Here is a 24,668-nt window from a genome sequence, read left to right on the forward strand (position 1 = left end):
CCAACAATTAAAGGGAACAGCCATGGGTACCAGGATGGCCCCCTCGTACGCCAACCTATTCATGGGTCGCTTAGAGGAAGCCTTCTTGGTCACCCAGGCCTGCCAACCCAAAGTTTGGTACAGATTTATTGATGACATCTTCATGATCTGGACTCACAGTGAAGAAGAACTCCAGAATTTCCTCTCCAACCTCAACTCCTTTGGTTCCATGAGATTCACCTGGTCCTACTCCAAATCCCATGCCACTTTCCTTGATGTTGACCTTCACCTGTCCAATGGCCAGCTTCACACGTCCGTCCACAGCAAACCCACCAACAAGCAACAGTACCTCCATTACGACAGCTGCCACCCATTCCACATCAAACGGTCCCTTCCCTACAGCCTAGGTCTTCGTGGCAAACGAATCTGCTCCAGTCCGGAATCCCTGAAGCATTACACCAACAACCTGACAACAGCTTTCGCATCCCGCAACTACCCTCCCGACCTGGTACAGAAGCAAATAACCAGAGCCACTTCCTCATCCTCTCAAACCCAGAACCTCCGACAGAAGAACCACAAAAGTGCCCCACTTGTAACAGGATACTTTCCGGGACTGGATCAGATTCTGAATGTGGCTCTCCAGCAGGGATACGACTTCCTCAAATCCTGCCCTGAAATGAGATCCATCCTTCATGAAATCCTCCCCACTCTACCAAGAGTGTCTTTCCGCCATCCACCTAACCTTCGTAACCTCTTAGTACATCCCTATGAAATCCCCAAACCACCTTCCCTACCCTCTGGCTCCTACCCCTGTAACTGCCCCCGGTGTAAAACCTGTCCCATGCACCCTCCCACCACCACCTACTCCAGTCCTGTAACCCGGAAGGTGTACACAATCAAAGGCAGAGCCACGTGTGAAAGCACCCACGTGATCTACCAACTGACCTGCCTACACTGTGATGCATTCTATGTGGGAATGACCAGCAACAAACTGTCCATTCGCATGAATGGACACAGGCAGACAGTGTTTGTTGGTAATGAGGATCACCCTGTGGCCAAACATGCCTTGGTGCATGACCAGCACATCTTGGCGCAGTGTTACACCGTCCGGGTTATCTGGATACTTCCTACTAACACCAACCTATCCGAACTCCGGAGATGGGAACTTGCTCTTCAATATATCCTCTCTTCCCGTTATCCACCAGGCCTCAATCTCCGCTAATTTAAAGTTGCCGCCACTCATACCTCACCTGTCATTCATCAACATCTTTGCCTCTGCACTTCTGCCTCGACTGACATCTCTGCCCAAACTCTTTGTCTTTAAATATGTCTGCTTGTGTCTGTATATGTGTGGATGGATATGTGTGTGTGTGCGAGTGTATACCTGTCCTTTTTTCCCCATAAGGTAAGTCTTTCCGCTCCCGGGACTGGAATGACTCCTTACCCTCTCCCTTAAAACCCACATCCTTTCGTCTTTCCCTCTCCTTCCCTCTTTCCTGATGAGGCAACAGTTTGTTGCGAAAGCTTGAATTTTGTGTGTATGTTTGTGTTCGTTTGTGTGTCTGTCTGTCGACCTGCCAGCACTTTCATTTGGTAAGTCACATCATCTTTGTTTTATGTGTGTGTATATATATATATATATATATATATATATATATATATATATATATATATATATATATATATATATATATATATATATATATTTAAAAAGAAAGATGATGAGACTTACCCAACAAAAGCGCAGGCAGATTGAGGCCTGGCGGATAGCGAGAAGAGAGGATATGCTGAAGGGCAAGTTCCCATCTCCGGAGTTCTGACAGGTTGGTGTTAGTGGGAAGTATCCAGATAACCCGGACGGTGTAACACTGTGCCAAGACGTGCTGGCCGTGCGCCAAGGCGTGTTTAGCCTTATATATATATATATATATATATATATATATATATATATATATATATATATATATATATATATAATAGAGGGAAACGTTCCACGTGGGAAAAATATATTTAAAAAGAAAGATGATGAGACTTACCAAACAAAAGCGCTGGCAGGTCGATAGACACACAAACAAACACAAACATACACACAAAATCTAGCTTTCGCAACCAATGGTTGCCTCGTCAGGAAAGAGGGAAGGAGAGGGAAAGACAAAAGGATTTGGGTTTTAAGGGAGAGGGTAAGGAGTCATTCCAATCCCGGGAGCGGAAAGACTTACCTTAGGGGGAAAAAAGGACAGGTATACACTCGCACACACACACATATCCATCCTCATATACACAGACACAAGCAGACATTTTTGGTTAGTCTGCTTGTGTCTGTGTATATGAGGATGGATATGTGTGTGTGTGCGAGTGTATACCTGTCCTTTTTTCCCCCTAAGGTAAGTCTTTCCGCTCCCGGGATTGGAATGACTCCTTACCCTCTCCCTTAAAACCCAAATCCTTTTGTCTTTCCCTCTCCTTCCCTCTTTCCTGACGAGGCAACCATTGGTTGCGAAAGCTAGATTTTGTGTGTATGTTTGTGTTTGTTTGTGTGTCTATCGACCTGCCAGCGCTTTTGTTTGGTAAGTCTCATCATCTTTCTTTTTAAATATATATATATATATACATATATAATAGAGGGAAACATTCCACGTGGGAAAAATATATTTAAAAAGAAAGATGATGAGACTTACCCAACACAAGCGCTGGCAGGTCGATAGACACACAAATAAACACAAACATACACACAAAACTCTAGCTTTCGCAACCAACGGTTGCCTTGTCAGGAAACAGGGAAGGAGAAGGAAAGACAAAAGGATTGGGTTTTAAGGGAGAGGGTAAGGAGTCATTCCAATCCCGGGAGCGGAAAGACTTACCTTAGGGGGAAAAAAGGACAGGTTTACACTCGCACACACACACATACCCATCCACACATACACAGACACAAGCAGATATTTGTAAAGGCAAAGAGTTTGGGCAGAGATGTCAGTCGGGACGGAAGTACAGAGGCAAAGATGATGTTGAAAGACAGGTGAGGTATGAGCGGCGGCAGATTGAAATTAGCGGAGATTGAGGCCTGGCGGATAGCAAGAAGAGAGGATATATTGAAGAGCAAGTTCCCATCTCCGGAGTTTTGTGTGTATGTTTGTGTTTATTTGTGTGTCTATCGACCTGCCAGCGCTTTTGTTGGGTAAGTCTCATCATCTTTCTTTTTAAATATATTTTTCCCACGTGGAATGTTTCCCTCTATTATATTTATATATATATATATATATATATATATATATATATACCTAAAAACAAAGATGATGTGACTTACCAAATGAAAGTGCTGGCAGGTCGACAGACACACAAACGAACACAAACATACACACAAAATTCAAGCTTTCGCAACCAACGGTTGCCTCATCAGGAAAGAGGGAAGGAGAGGGAAAGATGAAAGGATTTGGTTTTGAAGGGAGAGGGTAAGGAGTCATTCCAATCCCGGGAGCGGAAAGACTTACCTTAGGGGGGAAAAAGGACAGGTATACATTCACACACACACACATATCCATCCGCATATACACCAATATATATATAATAGAGGGAAACATTCCACGTGGAAAAAATATATCTAAAAAGAAAGATGATGAGACTTATCAAACAAAAGCACTGGCAGGTTGATAGACACACAAACAAACACACAAAATTCTAGTTTTTGCAACCAACGGTTGCCTCGTCAGGACAGAGGGAAGGAGAGGGAAAGATGAAAGGATTTGGGTTTTAAGGGAGAGGGTAAGGAGTCATTCCAATCCCGGGAGCGGAAAGACTTACCTTAGGGGGAAAAAAGGACAGGTATACACTCACACACACACACATATCCATCCACACTTATATAGACACAAGCACATGTGCTCGAGCCCTTCCTGAGCACTACCTCCCCCCCTTATCTGTGACGGTCGTTACATCTCCCTATGTATTACTTCTGTGCGTCTTTGTATTTAATTAGTTGAGTGTGGAAGTGTGATCGTGTGTCTTGATTCTTTGGCCCACTAAGGTTCTTAGTTGAAGATTTTTAGAAATCACGGAAAAGAGATGGACTTCAGTGATAGAAGTATATGAATGTGGACCAAGGGAAAGATAGATTGGTGCTCTTAAGAGAAGTAAGAAAGGAAATAAAAGAATTGGTTGCTAAGATCGAAGAAAGAAAGAAGACAGCCCCAAAGACATGAAACCCTTCCCACTCCCCTTCCCCAGGATCCCCACTTCACCGATACTTAAGTGAGAAGCCAGAGGAGGTATGATGTTCAGCGTCTCCAGCAGAACAGACATTCTCACCGTCATCTTTGAAGTCCCCGAAGAAAAGATCTTAGCAACTCCTACGGAATGGCAAGTGATGAAGAACCAGTCACACTTGTTTGCGAGGATTGTATGAAGGGCATGGTGTGTAGGTCGTGTCTGTGCCTATGCTACCCACCCCTTTCAAAATTAGCTATAAACCCTCCCTAACCACATCACACTTCACAAAAAATATAAAACATTCTATAAAAATAGAAATTATATACACTATAATCAAATAGTTATTCAGTTAGTCACTTCACTTTATATTTCATACACATGTTCAGTTTGTCATTCTTCATAACAGTACCATCATATTATATCTCCTGTTAGAATGTTGCCCTGTTAGTTTTATCTCGTGCTTAGAGGTTACTGTTTATTGTGACTCCTTAAATTAGTCATAATTGTGTAGTCATAATTGGTCTCTTTTAATACTAATATGATAGGATAGCTTAAGGGCTATAAATAGATTATAGGATAGGAGTTCGGTGTAGGAAAACTAATGTGGAAGCAACACCGAACCCAAACTCGGGAACCGGTGGATGTCACTCCGCCCGTTAACACAGAACGTCAACGTCCCTGGGGCTTTTGTACATATTGTTTTATATCCGTAACATTATACATTCCCCTTTCCTCTCCTGTCACAGGATCTACTAAATATGGGTGTTTTTGGTGTACTATTGATTGAATACAGTAAGGACCTATGTATTTCACAAAAATTTTGTGTGTTTTTTTTTCCAGTGCTGAACTTCGAAGGTGATGTTTTACTAATAATAAGTCATCTATGTGGTATTCTGGGTCAGTTGTGGTTGCATTGTATTTATCTACCCTTTGTTGGGTGCTTCTATGTAAGTTTCTACCAACTCTTTCCTGAATTGTTTGGTGATCAGTAGCTGTTTGCTCCGGCCACATAAAACACATAATTAGAGATTCTCCTATAAATAGCTTGCCAATGGCTTCTACGGGTGTCATTCCTGTAGACAAATGTGGTAGTTTGTTTAAAATAAGCTCAAAATCTTTAATCCTTTCCGCCCATGAGGTATGAGTGTCGTGGCAATAAGTGCGGCACACTCTACCAATCTCTTTCATTACCCTTTCACAAGGGTTTGAAGATGGATTATAGTTGGATATTAAAATGTGTCGAATATTTTCCCAGGCTAAAAATTCCTTAACTTCATGGCTGGTAAACTGAGCTGAGGTTCATTATGAGAATTAAAACGTCTTGGTTTGCTAAATATTCTTGCAAACACTTGATCAGGGTTTGCGCATTAGCCTTCTTAATAGGATATAGTCTTACATATTTTGACCAACATTCTACAAGAACTAATATATAAGCCACACCTCCCTTCCCTTTGGGTATGGGTCCAAAAAAATCGGCAGCTGTGAGGTCATGTAATGCTTTAGGAATAATCAGATACGTCTTACACTTTACATGGGTATTATTCTCCTTAGCTTTGTGACAGGTGTCACACGTTTTAATAGTAGTAGTTACCTTACGTCCTAATTGCTTAAAATAATAAAACTTATTCATGTGAGCTATACACTTTTTCACTCCAAAGTTGCCATATCCACTATGAATGTACTGTATTAATTTATACTCTGCTATTTGTGGTATACACAGCCACCAATAGCTTGACTCTTTGCTGTTTCTCCAGAACAAGTTGTGATTTGTTACCTTCCACTGTTCCCTTTTGTTTACCGGTAATGACTTTCTTATACACATGGCATAGATCTCTGTAAAATGAGGGTCATGTTTAATATTTTCCGTTATCGTTCGGGCTAACTCATGTACTTCCCTTGCTGGATATTCTGTTGTTATAAAATTGATCACGAAAACTACCCCAGGTCCTTCTGTACGTTGTAGATCTTTCATGTTTTGAAGTACTCGCGACAAAGCATCGGGTACTATATTCTCTGATCCTTTTATGTATTATATTTTAATATCATATTCTTGTAAAAACAACATCCACCTCATTAGTCTACTGCGTAATGATCTACTACTCATTAGGAATGACAAAGCCTGGTGATCGGTATAAATGTAGCTTTCCGAACCCCATATCAAAGTTCGGAACTTTTGTATACTCCACACTATCACTAGCAATTCTTTCTCGGTAGCAGTATAATTTCGTTCATGCTTATTTAAGCTTCGACTAATAAACACTATAGATCTATGATCATAGGTTTCAATCCCCCATTCCCCTTGGAATAATTCTGCTGCAATACCGTAATGTGAGGCATCAGTTGCTATCTTCATAGGTTCATTCATTACGGGATGTTGTAAGATGGGCGCATTTACTAAAGCTTGTTTTAGTTTGTCAAAGGCTTCTTGGGTCCCTTGGTCCCAATTCCATGATATACCTTTACGTAATAATCTTAATAGTCTAGGGTCGTTCATTTCTTAGCTTTGCACGTAGCGTCGATAATAACCTGCCATTCCCAGAAACCCTTCTAGTTGTTTAACATTTCGAGGAGATGGACAGTTTTTAATAGCCTCGATTCTCTCGGGGTCTGGTTTAATGCCTTTTACTCCCACGATGTGTCCTAAAAACTTTAATTCCTGCCTCGCAAAGTGAGATTTGCTTAACTTTAAGGTGACACCCTTTTCCTTAAATCGCTCCAAAGTTTTTTCCAATGTCCTACAATGTTCTTCCCAAGTAGGTGAAATAATCGAGATGTCATCCACATAAATAACTAGTTTTTTCAATAACTCTCGTCCAATAGCCTTATCAAGTGCTCGTATAAATACTGATACTGATATATTTAGTCCAAAAAGGTAGTACATTAAAGTGGTAAGATTTTCTGTCGAACAAAAAAGCAGTATACTTTTTTGAATCGGGATGTAACCGGATTTGCCTGTACCCAGCCGTCAGATCAATGGAGCTAAAATACTGGGCATCCTTAAATTTAGTTAATAATTCATCTATATTAACCGGACGATCTCCTTTGCGACAGTTGAGAGTGCGTGCATGTAGCACCAATCTCACTCCACCTGTAGCTTTTTTCACTATTACTAAGGGATTATTGTGGACACTCATACTCCTTTATATTATATCTTGATCACTCAATTTATTAATCTTGTCCCTAACCGCTTCTTTAAGGCTTATAGGGTATGGTTTGCAAAAAAATGGAGTCTCGTCCTTAATCTTAAATTTGCAAACATAATCGCTAACGGTACCCGGATTCTCTGAAAATACTGAATGGTATTTAAACAAAATTCTCACTAAATCCATTTGCTGTTCAATATTCAACACTTCAGATTCACTTACCTTTTTGTGAAGGTCGTCTTGTGGACATGCAGTACTAGTTAATTCTATCTCTGGAGACAACTGAGCTGACATGGTTAATTGTAATCTTTGGTGTCCAGATGTTTGTTTATACACATCGCTGTCCGTCACAAACTTAATGCAATGTTTATTCTCAGGTTCCCCCACATAAATACAGTTCTCGTCGAAATTTAGTATAACATTAAAATCGGTTAACCAGTATAAACCGAACAATACTTCTCTATTTATGTCTTCCACTACTAGCAAAGGTTGTCGATACGTCATATCACTTATACGGCAGCGTGCCAAGGTTTCGTATTTAACAACCTTACTCTTCTTTCCAGTTATACCAACTATGTATACGCCAGTTACTGGTAAAAGAGGTAAATTACTTTTAGTTTTTAATGTATTAAAGTATTCCTTAGATATAAGTGATACTTCACTACCAGAATCGATGAATATGTCTACTTTGTGGTTTTCTATCTCTCCTGTTATAATAGGTTGTGGTGGCGTAGTTATTTTGTACGTTTCCTCCAACAGTAGCGACTCCTTGGTAGGTATTTTACGCATAAAGGAAACCTGTACCCTCTTATTTAGGGCTCTCAATGTATTTTGACGACCTGGGCCCCGGTCCTGGGTCCAGACCACTCCACGTTTTCCTCATGGGTAGCTCTGAGCACTATGGGACTTAACATCTGAGGTCATCAGTCCCCTAGAACTGAGAACTACTTAAACCTAACTAACCTAAGGACATCAAACACATCCATGCCCGAGGCAGGATTCGAACCTGCGACCGTAGCAGTCGCACGGTTCCGGACTGAAGTGCCTAGAACCACTCAGCCACCAAGGCCGACTCATGGGTAGCAACCATGGGACGATTTCCAAACGTTGGAACTGCGTTACCCCCTGTTCCACAGCTGTTGCTGGGCACGAATTCCTGCGTAGTTACCGGACCAAGGTTGGACATTAACGGTCCTCATGAGCAACCCCCTCTATTTACATTCCTGCTAGGTCGGTGGATTCGGGTAAGATTGTATTCATAAGGCTTTGCCTGGTTTTTATGATTCATATTACTCCTCCTAAAATTCGGAGTTTCTTGCACATGCAAGTTCTCGTTCCTGTCTTTATTGATTGCATCGAGTGCATCTACAAAGGATAACAGTTCCTCCATCGTTTTCCACCCACTGCATAGAATATCTTTTCTAGCATAAGTAGGTAGACATCTTATTAAAATTCTAACTAATCCCTCTTCTTCCATTGGTCAATCTAAATATTTCACCCTTGTCAAATGCCAGTCAAAATTCTTGCGCATTGTACCCCAGGCATTACTATAGTATTTAGGATCCCACAAATCTGAGATCAACTTCTCTTGTGCACTTGAAGACTAATATTTTTCCTTAAACTTTCTCTGGAAATCTTCCCTGGATGTGAAGTTTTCAATATTTACTGTGTCCCATTCTGAAGCTTCAGCCTCCAAATACCCTACCGCAAACTCTATTTTCTTAACATCCTCCCAACTTTTAGGTATGGCTTGGTTAAACTGTTCTAAGAAATGGGTGGGGTGTACTTCCCCCATCTGGTTTGAATTTAGGAAACTGTCACGACAAGCCTGAATTTGATCCCCATTGCAAATCAGTTATCATGTCCTTATTTAATATAACATTGTGGGGAACTGTGCCTTTCCCTAGTTTCTCCTGCATAAGCTTGAATTCTTTCCTCAATGTTTCTAAGACTTTCTTAGTGTTATCTAAATCGGAAGTTACTATAGGTGAAGAGATATCAACACTTAGTTTCTCTTCAACCTTTCGTCCTATTAATTCTTCTACTTGTTCTTCTAAGCCATTCAAATCTATAAGCTCTGGAGTCATTAACTTTTCCTTGAAGTTCTGTTCTAAGGTTTCCACCCATGATTTGACCTCTGAAATTTGCACCTGTACTAGGGGGAGCAACTTACCTTGTTTCTGGACATTGGTTTTTAGTGCAGTTAATTCTTGTTCGACCACATCAAATGTAACATTACATACATTTTTCAAAGAGTCGTATTTTTCGTTAAATTACTACATTTACAGTCTACATCATATTCTAATTTTTGAACTAATCCTTTTACATTGACTTTCTTCCTTTGTTTTAATTCCTTAAATAAAATATTTGTCTGTTCACTCAGGAAATCGGACAATTCTTTTTTCCATTCTTGCACCTGATTACTTAGGATATTAACTTGAGCCTCTAGTTTTGTATTTTGTGATTCAAACTGCACTTTGATAAACCTCATTAATTCGCCTAAATCTGGCTCCTGTTTTTAAATTCCCATAGCCCCAACAGACTCTACTGATTGATGTTCCTTTTCCATTGTGTTTTGTTTTGCCTTTAACTACTCCGCGTGACCGCTACGGTCGCAGGTTCGAATTCTGCCTCTGGCATGGATGTGTGTGATGTCCTTAGGTTAGTTAGGTTTAAGTTGTAGAGGACTGATGACCTCAGAAGTTAAGTCCCATAGTGCTCAGAGCCATTTGAACCAGATATCAGTGTCGTTCTTCCACGATATTTCGGTAACGTAGCTCATAACCTTCATCAGGTGTGACCTGAGACTGCTCCTCGAGTGGACCTGGTCCAGTATTTTTATGTCTGTGGCCTTCCCCCTTCACAAGCGGTTGCAGGCATTCCCTCTGCGATCTGCTGCACCCACTCGCTGTGACCTGCTGGAGCGCTGCTGTTCCGTTTTCCGTCCACTGCAGTTCTGGGCACTCCCTCTGTGGTCTGCGCCCTCTAGACCCGCTCCTGAGTGTTCCATCTTCGGCCTGGTGCATTTGGAGTTCTGTCTGGGTTGCCAGGATTTCTCCCTGCAGTCCATTCCCGCTCAGTTCGATGTTATGGAGTGTTGCCATTCCATTTTTAATCTGCTGTGGTTCTGGATGTTCCCTCTGCAGTCTGCACCCGTCAGACCCGCTCCCGGACTTTCCATCTTTGGCCCGGAGAGCCTAGCACTCTGTCTGGGGATCGTTTTCTATATTCACACCTTCAGTTCTTCTATTCATGGAGTGCTGCAGCTGTCCCCATTGCTCCTTTAATTCCTGAGCAGGATCCCAGGCTCTGCTTAGCTGGCACCCTAAGTTATGGTACATGAGCTTGTCAGTTACTTTTATCTCTATCAATTCCCGTGTAACACTGTCCCAAATTCTGGGTGTCTGTGCTAGAATAACTGGGGTTCAAGTACCTTGTACAAGCATAATAAAGATTCAAAACTCCATTAGCACCTGTATTATCCAGTCCTCTATCCTTTTACAACAGGATACCATATGACATTTAAGAATGAACTTGACTATAGTACATTATTAGCAGTGCTTGTGTGTTTATCGTCCTTCCCATTTGTAATGGGATACCTTCCAGTATCGTGTCGGATCTCCTTTTGCTTGTTGTAGTGCAGCAACTCATCATGGCATGGCCTCTACAAGTCGTCGGAAATCCCCTGCAGAAATATTGAGCCATGTTGTTTCTACAACCGTCTATAACTGCGAGAGTGTTGACGGTACAGGATTTTGTGCACACTCTGACCTCTCAGTTTTGTCCCATAAATGTTCAACGTGATTCATGTTGGGTGGTACGGGTGGCCAATTCATTGGTTTAAATTGTCCAGAATGTTTTGCAAACCAATCACAAACAATTGTGGCCGTGTGATGTGGCGCATTGTCAACCATAAAAATTCTGTCTTTGTTTGGGAACATAAGGTCTATGAATGGCTGCAAATGTTCTCCAAGTAGCTGAACATAACAATTTCCATTCTGTGGCCCATGTAAATGCAGCCCACACCATTATGGAGCCAACACCAGCTTGTACACTGCCTTGTTGTTAACTTGGGTCTATGGCTTCTTGGGGTCTGTGCCACACTCAAATCCTAGTATCAGCTCTTACCAACTGAAATCGTACTCATCTGACCAGGCCGTGGTACTCATCTGACCAGGCCGTGGTTTTCTAGTCATCTAGGGTCCAACCGATATGGTCATGAGACCAGGGAAGGTGTTGCTGGTGATGTCATGCTGTTACCAAAACAGTATCTGAACTGCTCTTTAAAGCCTCTAGAAGACTATTTATGTAGGCTCAGTACAGATTCCTGTGACATTTCAAATGTTATATTCTCTCATTTTGAGGTTACTTTCATACATGGGATATAGCTTGTTAATGAGACCCTCAAGATCTGTGCAAGAATGGTGCCATCAATGGCATAACACTTAAGTTACATATGTAGAATCGCCAGCAATAACCATTTACAGAAATGTGGTATCACATCCAGCTCTATCCAGTAGTTCAGCAGAAATTCTTTGTCTTTCCTCTTTCCATTTGTCTGTTATTGTGTGAGGACAAGTTTTGCATTGAGTTTCTGTGTCCCTAAACCTTCACGTAAAATCTTATGACACACATCATGATTCAAATTAAGTTCTTCTTATATCGCACTCACAGTTATGTGACAGTCTTCTTGCAATAATTGCCTTACACACTCCACTTTCCTATCATTATTAATTTTAGATAGGACCAGCTCTGGGATCATCTTGCACAGAATATCTGTCTTCACAAAACCTTTCATGCTGCTTGAAAACATGATTTCTTGACAGTGCCTCGCCTGCACATGCTTGTTTAATCATTATCCACACTTCTCTAGGGATTTTCCTGAGCATAACACATAACTTAATGTTTTTGCTCTTTGCTCACAGTCAGCATCTGTTGTGTCACTATAACTAATGCGCCAAGACCCAAACAGTGTGTTGTTAAACACAGCCCTGCCACCCAGTGAGTTTACAAAGAAACATGGCCGAGGTAATTTCGAGGACATGCACATACCAGCTAACATAAGAACGACATTTGTTCCTTTTTAGTATTGCAAACTCAGAAATAAACAATACCAGCCCTGGAACTTTTCTGGCATAGGCTGACAAAGGGAGTAAAAATTAGTCACTGCTGTAATTTGCACAATCGCAATACAACTCATAAAACTAATTTCCATGTTGACTTTTCGTCCTTGTCAAGTTTTCTGAATGGAACTGTGAACTCTGGTGAGAGATATCCAGCAAGTTCCCACAGGATGTATACGACCTGGGACAACTGGGAGATCCGGGAAAAACCCGGGAATATTTTCATCAGGGAGAAACCGGGAATATTCTAGAATTCCGAGAATTTTTCATTGTTTTCACTCAAATTTTTGTAATTTTGACTGGTAAGAACCCCCATACTCTAACAAAGAATATTACTGTATCCCGCTACTGCAGAATAATACTTCAGCAATAAAACATGAACGAGTGAAAAAACGAAAATAAAACTTAAACTGCAAAGTAAATGCACCATATACAGCAACAAACCAAAGTGCTCATACAAGCGTCTGCCAGCAGCAAAGTTTGTCAAAGGCTTTAGGAAGAATACGCAATGATTCGTAACAACAAATTGCCTCCGATGAGCGTGACGTCACAACTGTTTACATTAGATTCGTTTTAGCAGTTACAAGCAGAATCATGCGCACGCGCTGTTGAGTAGTACCTTCTCCCGCTTCTGGCTACAGAAATGTGGTTGTTGGCTGCGTAAGCAGCTGCAGGTTCGAATGTCTTTGTTTCTTTTATGACCTAATGTAAGATCTTTTAATGTTTTACACGTACGAATATACGGCTCCCTACGACATTGTAACTGCGCAAGCGCGGTGACGCCTGTCATCTGGCGCTCTCTGTCAACTGCAGAAACGAACCTATTTCTAACAGGTCACGGAAAAATATTCCGAATGGTGGTTTGAAAAGCGTTATTATCAAAGAAAATTTCCTTTTACGCAAGTTGAACTACATACGAGAATGTACAATGAATTTCTTAAATCAAAGAGCGTTTGACTCTCATTTAAAAATAAACTATTTGATGATGAGCCATTTAGATGAATTTTGAGCCCAGAAGAACAGACATTTATGTCGTTCTTAAACATTTTAATGGCACATTTGTGTGATATATCTTAAATTGTAATATGCGCATAAAAGACCAACATTATATGTGAAAGCTTAGCTTCTCTTCCAGCGTATTAATCTTATAGACCAATATTGTAAGTGAAAGCTTTACTTTTCTTGTAGCAACACTATGTATATTAATTTAAACCATTAACTTTTTCTGTTCGTGTGTTCACACTACTTAACAGTGATGTTGCTATTGGCTGACTTCATCACATGTCATAAGCGCTGAATACCTGGTATCATCGGCTGGTTAAAATCACGTGACATGGCTTACAAAAGCGCATCGAAATCTCGATTTCATGCTTCAGAAAGTAACATGCAGTGTTTGGTGGAATTCGAATTTATACTTTCGTAATACGAAAATATGCAGCGTACATGTTACTGCACATCAAAGATCTTTCCAAAACTCCCCCCATGATTTCTGGCATGGCATAATACGCTGAGGTGACAAAAGTCATGGGATACCTTCTAATATCGTGTCAGACCTCCTTTTGCTCAGCACGGTACACAAATCAACACAGCATGGACTTGACAAGTCATTGGAAGTCCCCTGCAGAAATACGGAGCCGTGTAGTCTCTATAGTCATCCCTATTTGTGAAAGTGTTACTAGTGTAAGGTTTCATGCATGCAATGACCTCTCTGTTGTGTCCCGTAAATTTTCAATGGGATTCATGTTGGGTGATCTAGGAGGCCAGATCATTCACTTGAATTGTCCAGAATGTTATTGAAAGCAGTCGCAACTGATTGTGGCTTATAATGATGGTGCATTGTTATCCATAAAAATTCCATCGATTTTGGTAACGTGAAGTCCACAAATGGTTGCAGATGGTCTCCAAGTAGCCGAACATAACTATTTCCAGTCAATGATTCGTTCAGTTGACCAAGGGACTCAGTCTATCCCATGTAAACACCAGCAGCTTTCAGAGTGCCTTGTTGACAACTCAGATCCATGGCTTCGTGGTTCTCCACCACACTCAAACACCACCATCAGCTCTTACCAACTGAAATTGGGACTTATCTCAACTTATCTCACCAGGCCACAGTTTTCCAGTCATCTAGGGTCCAATCGATGCGATGATGAGTCTGGGAGAAGTGATGCAGGTGATGTTGTGCTACTAGCTGACATCGTCCCATTAATGCCAAATTTCACTGCGCTTTTATAACGGATACATTCGTAACAGATACATTCGTCGTATGTCCCACATTCATTTCTGCTGTTATTTCCTGCAGTGCTGCTAGTCTTTCAGCACTGAAGGCCATCAGACACTGCATTGTTCATGGTGAGAGGTAATGCCTGAAATTTTGTATTCTCAGCACGCTCTTTGACACTGTGGATCTCGGAATACTGAAATCCCTGACGATTTCTGAAATGAAATGTGCCAAGTGTCTAGCTCCAACTACCATTCTGCATTCAAAGTCTGTTAATTCCTGTCATGTGACCATAATCACATTGGAATCCCTTTTGTGTGAATCACTCGAGTAGAAATGACAGCTCCACACATGCGCTGCCCTTTTATATCTTGTGTACATGATACACATTATACTACTGCCATCTGTATATGTGCATCTTCTGTGTATTGTCTCCTCAGTGTATAAAAAAGTGATTGGAATTAAAACATTGAAAAAAAAAACTAGAATTTAGTTCAGCCATAGCAAGATTAAAGGGTACATGGGACATAAATATTGTGTTGTTTGTTAATCGGATATACAAGTTACATTGTAGGACAGATCTAAAAGAAAAAGTCCAATGGCTGAGAAGAACTTGACCAAAAACTGGTGACATTCTAACTACTGGAAACCCAAGAAGATATTAATAAGCCACAGCTGTGTGTTACAGATTCTTTAACATGAGTTCATTTATTGGAGATTTACTTTCTAAGGACTAGTAGCAGCATAATCTTTCTGTGTTTAGTGTTTCAGGTTCAGCCAAGATGTCGGAGATAAATGGGAATTTGAAAACCCCAGCATGTGACTTCAGTGCTCTCCTAGAAGCCAGGGATGTGGCACTCGTAACATTGGTGGCGGGAGAAACACAGCTGGCAGTACACAGGTCTGTCTTGGTGGCCAAAAGCCCAGTGCTGGCTGCAATGCTCGCTCACAACGAGATGGAGACCGGCAACTGTCGCATTGTAGTCACAGATGTTGAGCCGAAGGTGCTGCAGCAGCTGCTGCTGTTTATGTACAAGGATAGCACTCCGCAGCTCTGCAGTATGGCGCCACAGCTCTTGGTGGCTGCAGACAAGTATTGCATTCTCGACTTGAAGGCACAGTGCGAACTGCAGCTGGTCGAAGATCTGTCTGTGGAAAACGTCGTGTCGACTGCATTGCTCGCATTGCGCCACTCCTGCCCACATTTGAAGGAAACTGCTGTGTGTTTCCTCAAGGCTAATCTTGCCAAGGTGATGGGCTCTGAAGGATGGGCAGAGGCAGTGCGAAACAATGCTGAAGAATTCGTGGAACTCAGTCACTTGCTTGCAACAACCAGGTTAGTGACTATCATAAAAGGCAACTTGAGGGAAATCACTGACATCTATCCTATGTGTGTCACTGTAAAATATGGGGCATCAGGTACTCTTTCCTGAACAGTAAGTTAAGGCATTCACTTTTCATTTCCAAATAAAATGGAGAAGAATGGCAACTTGTATGCTTCATAGCAAGTTGTCACTTGCCTGAACATTTTATCTTGATTTTCATTTTTCAGGAGTTACACTTTGGACATTTGTAAAAAATATAAGTTTAAGAAAAATTTGGTTGCTTTTACTTTTACTGTATCAGATAATACTAGGCTCAGTGTTTTTGACTGTCTGTCATATTCCATTCATTGGTGGAATGAGGAAACAGTTACTACTTACATGCTTTGTCTCTCATATTTAATTCCCGTGGTCCTTGTACAAGACATTTTATACGGCGCTAACAGAATTTTTGCCCAGTTTTCTTCACAATTACTAGCTTCTTAAACTTATCAGTTAGGTTCCACATCAACAATGTCATCATTCTTCAAAAGATTGTCCCTTAAATTCCCCAAACACTATCAAATGAACCTTACAAACCTGTTAAGATCATAGCAGCCTGTCTGGAAATTTATTCAGTGTTAATCAAAGAAGGCACAGATAGCCGTAAAGCCAAAATGTAGTCTCTGCATACAAAAATGCCGCAAATTGCCCCAACTTTTCTGCAACAAGTGTTTGTTTCCTGACGTGGATCCCAAATGATAAATATTGGCATTCTAGATAATTTGCAAAAAATGCTGTTGGCCATTCCACAGTGGTAAGTCAGGCTTTACTAGTATTTGGATGACTGGCTGTCCAGTCTGCAAGCAGGATGCACTCAGCCCTTATGAGACCAATTAAGGAGCTACTAGACTGAGAAGTAGAGGCTCCTGTCTTGAAAACTAACAACGACCAAGAGAGTGGTGTGCTGACCACATGCCCCTCCATATTTGCTTCTAGTGATGCAGCATTCTGTCGGTACCATTGGACCCCTGAATCCTGCTCAGTTAGTTGTAGTTTAGCTTTAGTGTTATTTTATACAACATATTCCTTTCATGTCTGATCTGACACGTAATCTTGCCTGGAAAGTTCACAAATCCGGTATCGGAGGAGTAAAACTTGGTGTTAATTCAAAGTTCAAGTTAACTCAATAAACAGAGATATTCTTTAACTAAAACCGGCTTTTACAAATGTTTATTTGCCCTTCAGATCAAAAATCCTTTAAAGGAGGCAATGGTTTGCTGTTCATTGAAAATCGGAGTTAAAAACACGTTCAGAAATACAGAAGTCGTTATAATTTTTTTTTGTCAACTTACTTGTTTACTTAGCTTGAGATCTCAAAATTTGTCTGGTTAAAATGCTAAATCTCTTTCAGAAAATCAGGGAATTTCACTTTGGAATACTTTTGACAAACGTATTTGGCACTCTTTCTGCTGTTTTTCCCGCCTGTGTCTTTGTGTACTTCATTTGCATAATGTGTGTTTTAAGGTGTGTTACATCTGTGTCATCAATAGTTTAATAAAGTGCTTTGTGTTAACACTGATATTATTTAATTTTGGTTAGTTGTTCCCACACCTGCATCACAACATCACACACCTCTTGCCTCAGACATACTTCTATTTCACTACACTTTTTTCCCTTTCACCACAGAGATGGTGTTCTCTCTGTGTAATATTCTTCCCTTAACAAAGATGTAGGTCCTCTTTCCTTAGTAAACCTACCATCTTTCTTACCATGCCAAATATAAACTGAAGTGCCAAAGAAACTGGTATAGGCATGCATATTCAAATACAGAAACATGTAAACAGGCAGGACACGGCACTATGGTCGGCAATTCCTATATAAGACAAGTGTCTGGTGCAGTTGTTAGATCATTTACTGATGCTATAATGGCAGGTTATCAAGATTTAAGTGAGTTTGAATGTGGTATTATATTTGGTGCACGAGCGATGTGACACAGCATCTCTGAGGTAGCTTTTCCTATGTGATCATTTCACGAGTGTACCATGAATATCAGGTATCCAATAAAACATCAAATCTCCGACATCACTGTGGCCAGAAAAAGATCCTGCAAGCATGGGACCAACGACGACTGAAGAGAATCATTCAGCATGACACAAGTGCAATTCTTCCATAAATTGCTGTAGATTTCAATGCTATACCATCAACAAAGGTCAGCATATGAACCATTCAACGAAACTTCATCGATATGGGCTTTCAGAGCCGAAGGCCCACTGGTATATCCTTGATGGCTGCATGAAACAAAGTTTTATGCCTCACCTGGGCCTGTGAACACTGACATTCCACTATTGATGACTTGAAACATGTTGCCTGGTTGGATGAGTCTCATTTCAAATTGTATCAAATGGATGACGTGTACGGATATGGAGACAACCTCATGAATCCTTGGACCCTGCATTTCAGCAGGGTGGTTCAAGCTGATGGAGACTGTAATGCTGTGGGGCATGTGTAGTTGGAGTGATGTCGGACCTCCGATATGTCTAGATATGACTCTGACAGGTGACACATACATAAGCATCGTGTCTGATCACCTGCATCCATTCATGTCCATTGTGTATTCCACAGACTCTGGCAATTCCAGCAGGACAAAGCAACATCCTACATGTCCAGAATTGCTACAGAGTGGCTCCAGTAACACTCTTCCGAGTTTATACACTTCCACTGGCCACCAATCTCACCAGAAATGAACATAATTGAGCATATCTGGGATGCATTGCAATGTACTGTTCAGAAGAGATTCCACCCCTTCGTGCTCTTACAGATTTATGGACAGTCCTGCAGGATTCATGGTGTCAGTTCCCTCTAGCACTACGTCGGACATTAGTCGAGTCCATTTCACATCATGTTGCAGCACTTCTGCATGCTAGTGGGGCCCCTACACGATATTAGGAAGGTGTACCAGTTTCTTTGGCTCTTAAGTGTATGAGGACACAGCATCCTGTTTAAGAAGCAATACCTTTTCTTTTTATTTATTTATTTTTTGTTTTATTTTATTTTATTTTTTATTTATTTATTTATTTTATCTTTGTGTGAATTAATGCATTTTTACTCTTGCTTGTAGCCTGGTTTTATCTCATCGCCATCTACTAAGTACCTGTTTCTCATTCTAGCTAATCTTTGAAGAACTCAACTTTTTTTGCAGCCAGCAATCCTTGTGATTAAATTACTCATTATAAACTTGTATTGCCATTCCATATTATCTTTAATACTAAAGCTAGCACATCATAAATTATGTTACTTGTTCTTCCTCTCATTAGTGTGACACTGCTAACATCTGAAAAATACATCTCATCGCTATAGCATGCACTTAACTTTGATGCATGGATACATGTGCTCACTAATCATTTTATGTTGCTTAGAGAAAATAATCTGGATACAGCTCTGACACCATCTCATAAAGGAAAATAGAAAGGGTCGGCAAAGGAGCAGCTCTTAGAATGGTTGCACGTCAGTCTCACTTGAGGCAACACTAGAAACAATACCTTTAAATTTTGTAAGCATTCTGATGGCATAAAACCAGAGATAACTATACCATCTGAATAGTCAGAGAAAGAAGGTACTCATGCTGTCATTTACTCATGGTACCTGTGGAAAATATCTGAACGGTAACCGCTGGAACAGGAATTATCTCTTGTGTGTGTTGATCACAAAAATTTTCTTTGGCCTATCATCGATAGGTAGCTACAGGTAGGCCTCCAATTTTTGGAAAGAAATGACCCTGACCTAGTTTTCCATCAAATCTTCAGAGTGGGGGAATAACACAACTGAACATACAATTTATTGGATTGGTGATTGACATGTTCGGTGTTTGTATCTTTGCAATCTGGTGAAACAACAACAGGATCTGTGGACTGTTGTGCAGCAGACCAACATGCACCTCGTTATAATGACTGTCTGACATGGAATGTGAACGCTGTCTAACACCATCTATAATTAAATGCCCTATTGTGTGTGTGAAAGCAACACAGACAGGACTTCTGTGATTGTGCAGGTTGCGCTGCAGCCCGATGGTACGATTGGTTAGCGTGTGATCTAGACATCAGACGACATCTGACCTGAATGGAGGAGGGGGTATCCCCTGAACTGTCTTGCTTCTGGCACCAGATATTGCAGGTGCGTAAAAATCATGAAATTGTGCTCAGGTATTTCGACACTGTCTTGTGACTCAATAACTGACAACACTGTACTGAGGTTTCGTATGGCAGCAGAAATACGGAATCGGACAAATTCTGGGTAATTGCATCTCTCATCATAATGTCGCTGTAACTGAACCCATATGAACACTGAAAGTGACATTTCCTAGTTTGTAGGACTGTTCTGGCTGCTGTTTCAATCTAAACAACTTATAATGAGCAGCTGCTGCACGCATTTGTGATTTAAAATGATTTGACTGTTTGTCAACTAACTTGTCATAGAGGACCTCATGAGGTTGGCAACTGTTTCATCACCAACTGAAATAGATCTGAGCCTATGGTCAAGAGAAAATGGTAAATACGCTGGTTACCTGTTATGCTGTACGCATTAAATTGATCAATCATCTGCACACCGTAATCAGCCCAGTCTTCATTTTGCCTCAGAAACTTTCTCAATTTAAGCACTTGAAGCATTTGTTGAGTTGTTGCTAATTGAAAGGGCTGGGGCTGTGTTCATGGTGCTGCCATAATTTCTTGCAGTGCTTGTAATATCTATTCAATCCTTTGCCCCTTCAATTGCATTGCTTGCATTAAAGACACATTTGTGGAAAACACATCGTGAACACCCAATGTAACAACACAAACAAACAGAAAAATAGCACAGCTGCAAGAGTGATTGTTACACAATATGCCACAGCAAGGTAATCACGATATACACTTTCGGTGTCACTTTACTTGCTGTGTCTGGCTTCTGGAATGCTGAGGTGACTAGTAATAATTCAGCTAATTAAAACACTCTGGATAAGTAATTGTATTCTATTGTACGGGACTGTGGACCTAGAAATAATGGAGAGGCTTCGTCACCACCGTAGCCCTCATTGGTTCACAACCTCTCAACTGGCTACAGCAGTCCACTCACCCCACCGCCACCCCACGCCGAACCCAGGGTTACACATCCTTCCTCCCCCCCACACTCCCCCTCCCCCCTCCAGGAACGTCTCACACCAGACGAGTGTAACCCCAATGTTTTCTTAGAAGAGTAATGATGGTGTATGCATACGTGGAGAAAGCGTTTGCACAGCAATCACAGCCCACATTCACTGAGGCAGATGGAAAACCGCCTTAAAAACCATCCACAGACTGGCCGGCATACCGGACCTTGACACTAATCCACTGGGCAGCAGTGTGTTAGACCGCACAGCTAACTAGGCAGATGAATAAGTAATACTTTATTAATTGTAACAAAATTATTATCAGGCTTGGCTGTAGCCATGAAACTGCACATGTGGACTTGCGATGCAGAACACACTAAATGACCCACAATTACTGAGTGGCAAATTGATAAGAGTTCAGAATGACCATACTGTTTCTTCACTACAGTCACTAGAAAACAAAAGTTCATAGACATTTGTTGACGCAGTTCTGATAGCACTAGCATGTAGGCACAGTTCACACTAGACAGAAGCCTCGTCAGTCCCCGATGGTTGACACGGGCTGTGTCATGGCGAGTGGGTAGCATGACGACATTATTCCGATAGTACCTTTCTGGAGGTGGAAGGATCTGACCTTAGGCAGAACTGCCCTGCTGGCCTCTGGTGACACTATTTCGCGGCACAGGTGCAGCGGTGGCACCTCGGAACTATGGGAGACACAGCTTCTTCCTAGCATCTCATTAGCTACCACATTGCTGTGTAGTACCTCTGCAGTGGTCGATACTTCTTGCGCTGCTCTCAATACTTGACAACACTGCACCCCATACAATCTTGCTTTAATAATAAACACCGAAGTAGTACTGAGTCAAATGCTGTTTGGAAATCGAGAAATATTGCGTCTACCTGGACTGCCTCGATCCGAAGATTTCACTGTGTCATGCGAGAAAAGTGTAAATTGAGCTTCACGCGGTTGACGTTTTTGGAATCGTGCTGTTTGGCGTGGAGGAGATCATTCTATTTGAGATACCTCCTTACATTTGAGATCGGAATATGTTCTAGGATTCTACAACAAACAGGTCTCAGGTATATTGGACTGTAGTTTTGTTGATCACTTCTATTAGCCTTTTTGTATATGGGTGTAACCAGTGCTTTCTTCCAACATATTTGGATGATTTGATGTTTTAGCTGCTGCATAAAGTTCTCTTTTCATCCTACAAGAAACTTTGATGTCTGTAACAATACAAGATCTATAGACCGATTTAAATAGGTTTTCCCTCAGTACCTTTTTAAGAAAGATTTCTTCAAATAGACTTGTAAACACATTCATAAATATATTAAATTGCAAGGTAATATCAATAGCATCATATACACAAGATCAACCCACAAGAAGTTTTCTGTAGTTTATCCTAAAGTTTATCAAAATGAAATTTACTCTGCTCTGTTTGTTTACTATATCAGTGATGAGGAGCTGCCCATCATGCTCAGAAAGGCCATTTGGAATACACTAAAAAAAGGGTGTGTGGAAATTGATAGATCTGATGTACATTTACAGACAAATAAATGATTACAATTTCGGAAAAATTGGATGATTTATTCATGAGAGAGAGCTTGACAAATTGAGCCAGTCAATAATGCATTGGTCTAGACCTGGCCCTTATGGAAGCAGTTATTCCACTTGCCACTGATTGGTAGAATTGTTGGACATCCTCCTAAGGGATATCATGCCAAATTGTGTCCAGATTGTCAAAATCCCGAGCATGTGGAAGGGCCCTGCCCATAATGCTCCAAACATTCTCAATTTGGAAGAGATCCAGTGAACTTGCTGGCCAAGATAAGTTTTGACAAGCATGAAGACAAGCAGTAGAAGCTGTCACTGTGTGCAGGTAGGCATTATCTTTCTGGAATGTGAGCCCAGGATGGCTTGTCATGAAGGGCAACAAAATGAGGGTGTAAAATATTGTCAGTGTATCACTGTGCTGCAGATGGCAAACAAAAGGGATCCTGCTATGAAAAGAAATGGCACCCAAGACCATCACTCCGGGCTATCAGGCCAGATGGCGGGCACCAGTCTGCTTGGTATCCACTGCTGTCCAGAACATTTCCACACGAGTCTTCTCTGGGCATTGGGGTTCAGTTCAAAGCAGGATTCTTCACTACAGGCTATTCTACTCCAATCAATAATGTTCCAAGCTGATTGTCACGAACACCAATGTATACAAACTTCTTGTTATACAGAGGTCAATTGTAGTGCACACCAGGGGTGTTGTGAGCTCAGCTTCCCTTCTTTGAGCTGCCTAGTAGTCACTGAACCACCAGTTGCATGTCAGAGTGAAGATAATGATGAACCTGGTGCTGTGAGTGCCTCTGTGGTCATTTCACAGTTCTCTCATTCTGTTATGTCTAGGTCACCTGATTCCTTCTTGACACTTTGGTTGGCGATTGTTCACCCATTCCTGCCAACATTGTCAAATAGGGGCATTGCTCTCATTAGAGTGTAGAGTGAATTGATGATTAGTCCAATCAGATTCTTTGAGCCCAACAACACATCCTCTCTCAAATGCTGACACCTGTGCATATTGTTTGCGCAACCAGTCTGTGAGGCATAGTTACTGTTCAGCTGCGTATGCAGGATGCCAGCTGAGTATACGAGATGAAATTCACGAAGACTTTGTGCTGTGGTATCAACATGCCCGCTGTGTACTGTCATTGCCAGCTGTGCAATTAAATTGCATGACACATTCATCCATCAGCTGCTAAAGATAACAGTTTTCCACCTTCCTTTGATACCTGTACGAACATCAATTTATGACTAAATTGTGTAATTCCTTCATGGTACAATGTTGTTGTTTTTTTGTGTATTTTTTGAGAGTTAAATTACAATATCAAGTCTTTTCTATCGATACGTTATGTATGAAAGTACTGAAACTGGCTATTACTCTTGTTGGAGAGACTACCATTTTTACTATATTGTAAGAGCACATCAGGTATTAAAGATCCATTAAGTTCCTATTATCTGTTAGGAAGTTCACATTAATGTCACCAAATATGGTGAACAAATTACACATGGGCAACAAGTGTGATTCAGTGTGCCTCAGAAAAACATTGTAATGTCCAGCAGTTGCCCTGTAAATTGACAGAACAATAACTGTTACAATATATGCTGGTATCTTGATACAACACAAATGAAAATACTGTCCAACACATCTGCTTCAATATGGAGGTTCATACACTACATAGTTTCTAACAAAAATTGCAACTCCACCTTCTCCCATATTAAATCTACAGTAATGAGCAACTAAACAAAAGTTTTTAATCTCTAAAATGTGAATTCCATTTCTAATCTGATTTTCAAAGAAACATAGTATATAAGGTACACTTCTACATTCTTCATCTTTTAGATGAAGTACCAATTAGTCTATTTATTCTTCAGACCTCATATTTTGATATGGAATGCAGACATGGTCTCCTCCCAGTGGACTTGAACTTTACCAAAGTGGACAGCTCGAGTGCATCAGTGATCACCAACACAGACAGCTGTACCGTAGGTGCAACCACAGTGAAGGCATGTCTGTGGAG

The 24,668-nt window shown here is 41.0% G+C and overlaps 1 protein-coding gene across 1 annotated transcript in view; it reads left to right on the forward strand.

Annotated features, from left to right (window-relative positions):
• LOC126106212 (poly [ADP-ribose] polymerase tankyrase-2-like) overlaps window positions 1-24,668 on the forward strand; it is a 129,663-nt gene that overhangs the window by 85,906 nt on the left and 19,089 nt on the right. Inside the window, exon 4 of the mRNA XM_049912443.1 lies at window positions 15,430-16,002. Within this exon, the coding sequence (XP_049768400.1) occupies window positions 15,430-16,002 (573 nt within the window). The remainder of the gene's footprint in view (window positions 1-15,429; window positions 16,003-24,668) is intronic.

Source organism: Schistocerca cancellata, chromosome 10 (assembly GCF_023864275.1).
Source record: "Schistocerca cancellata isolate TAMUIC-IGC-003103 chromosome 10, iqSchCanc2.1, whole genome shotgun sequence".
Classification (NCBI taxonomy): domain Eukaryota; kingdom Metazoa; phylum Arthropoda; class Insecta; order Orthoptera; family Acrididae; genus Schistocerca; species Schistocerca cancellata.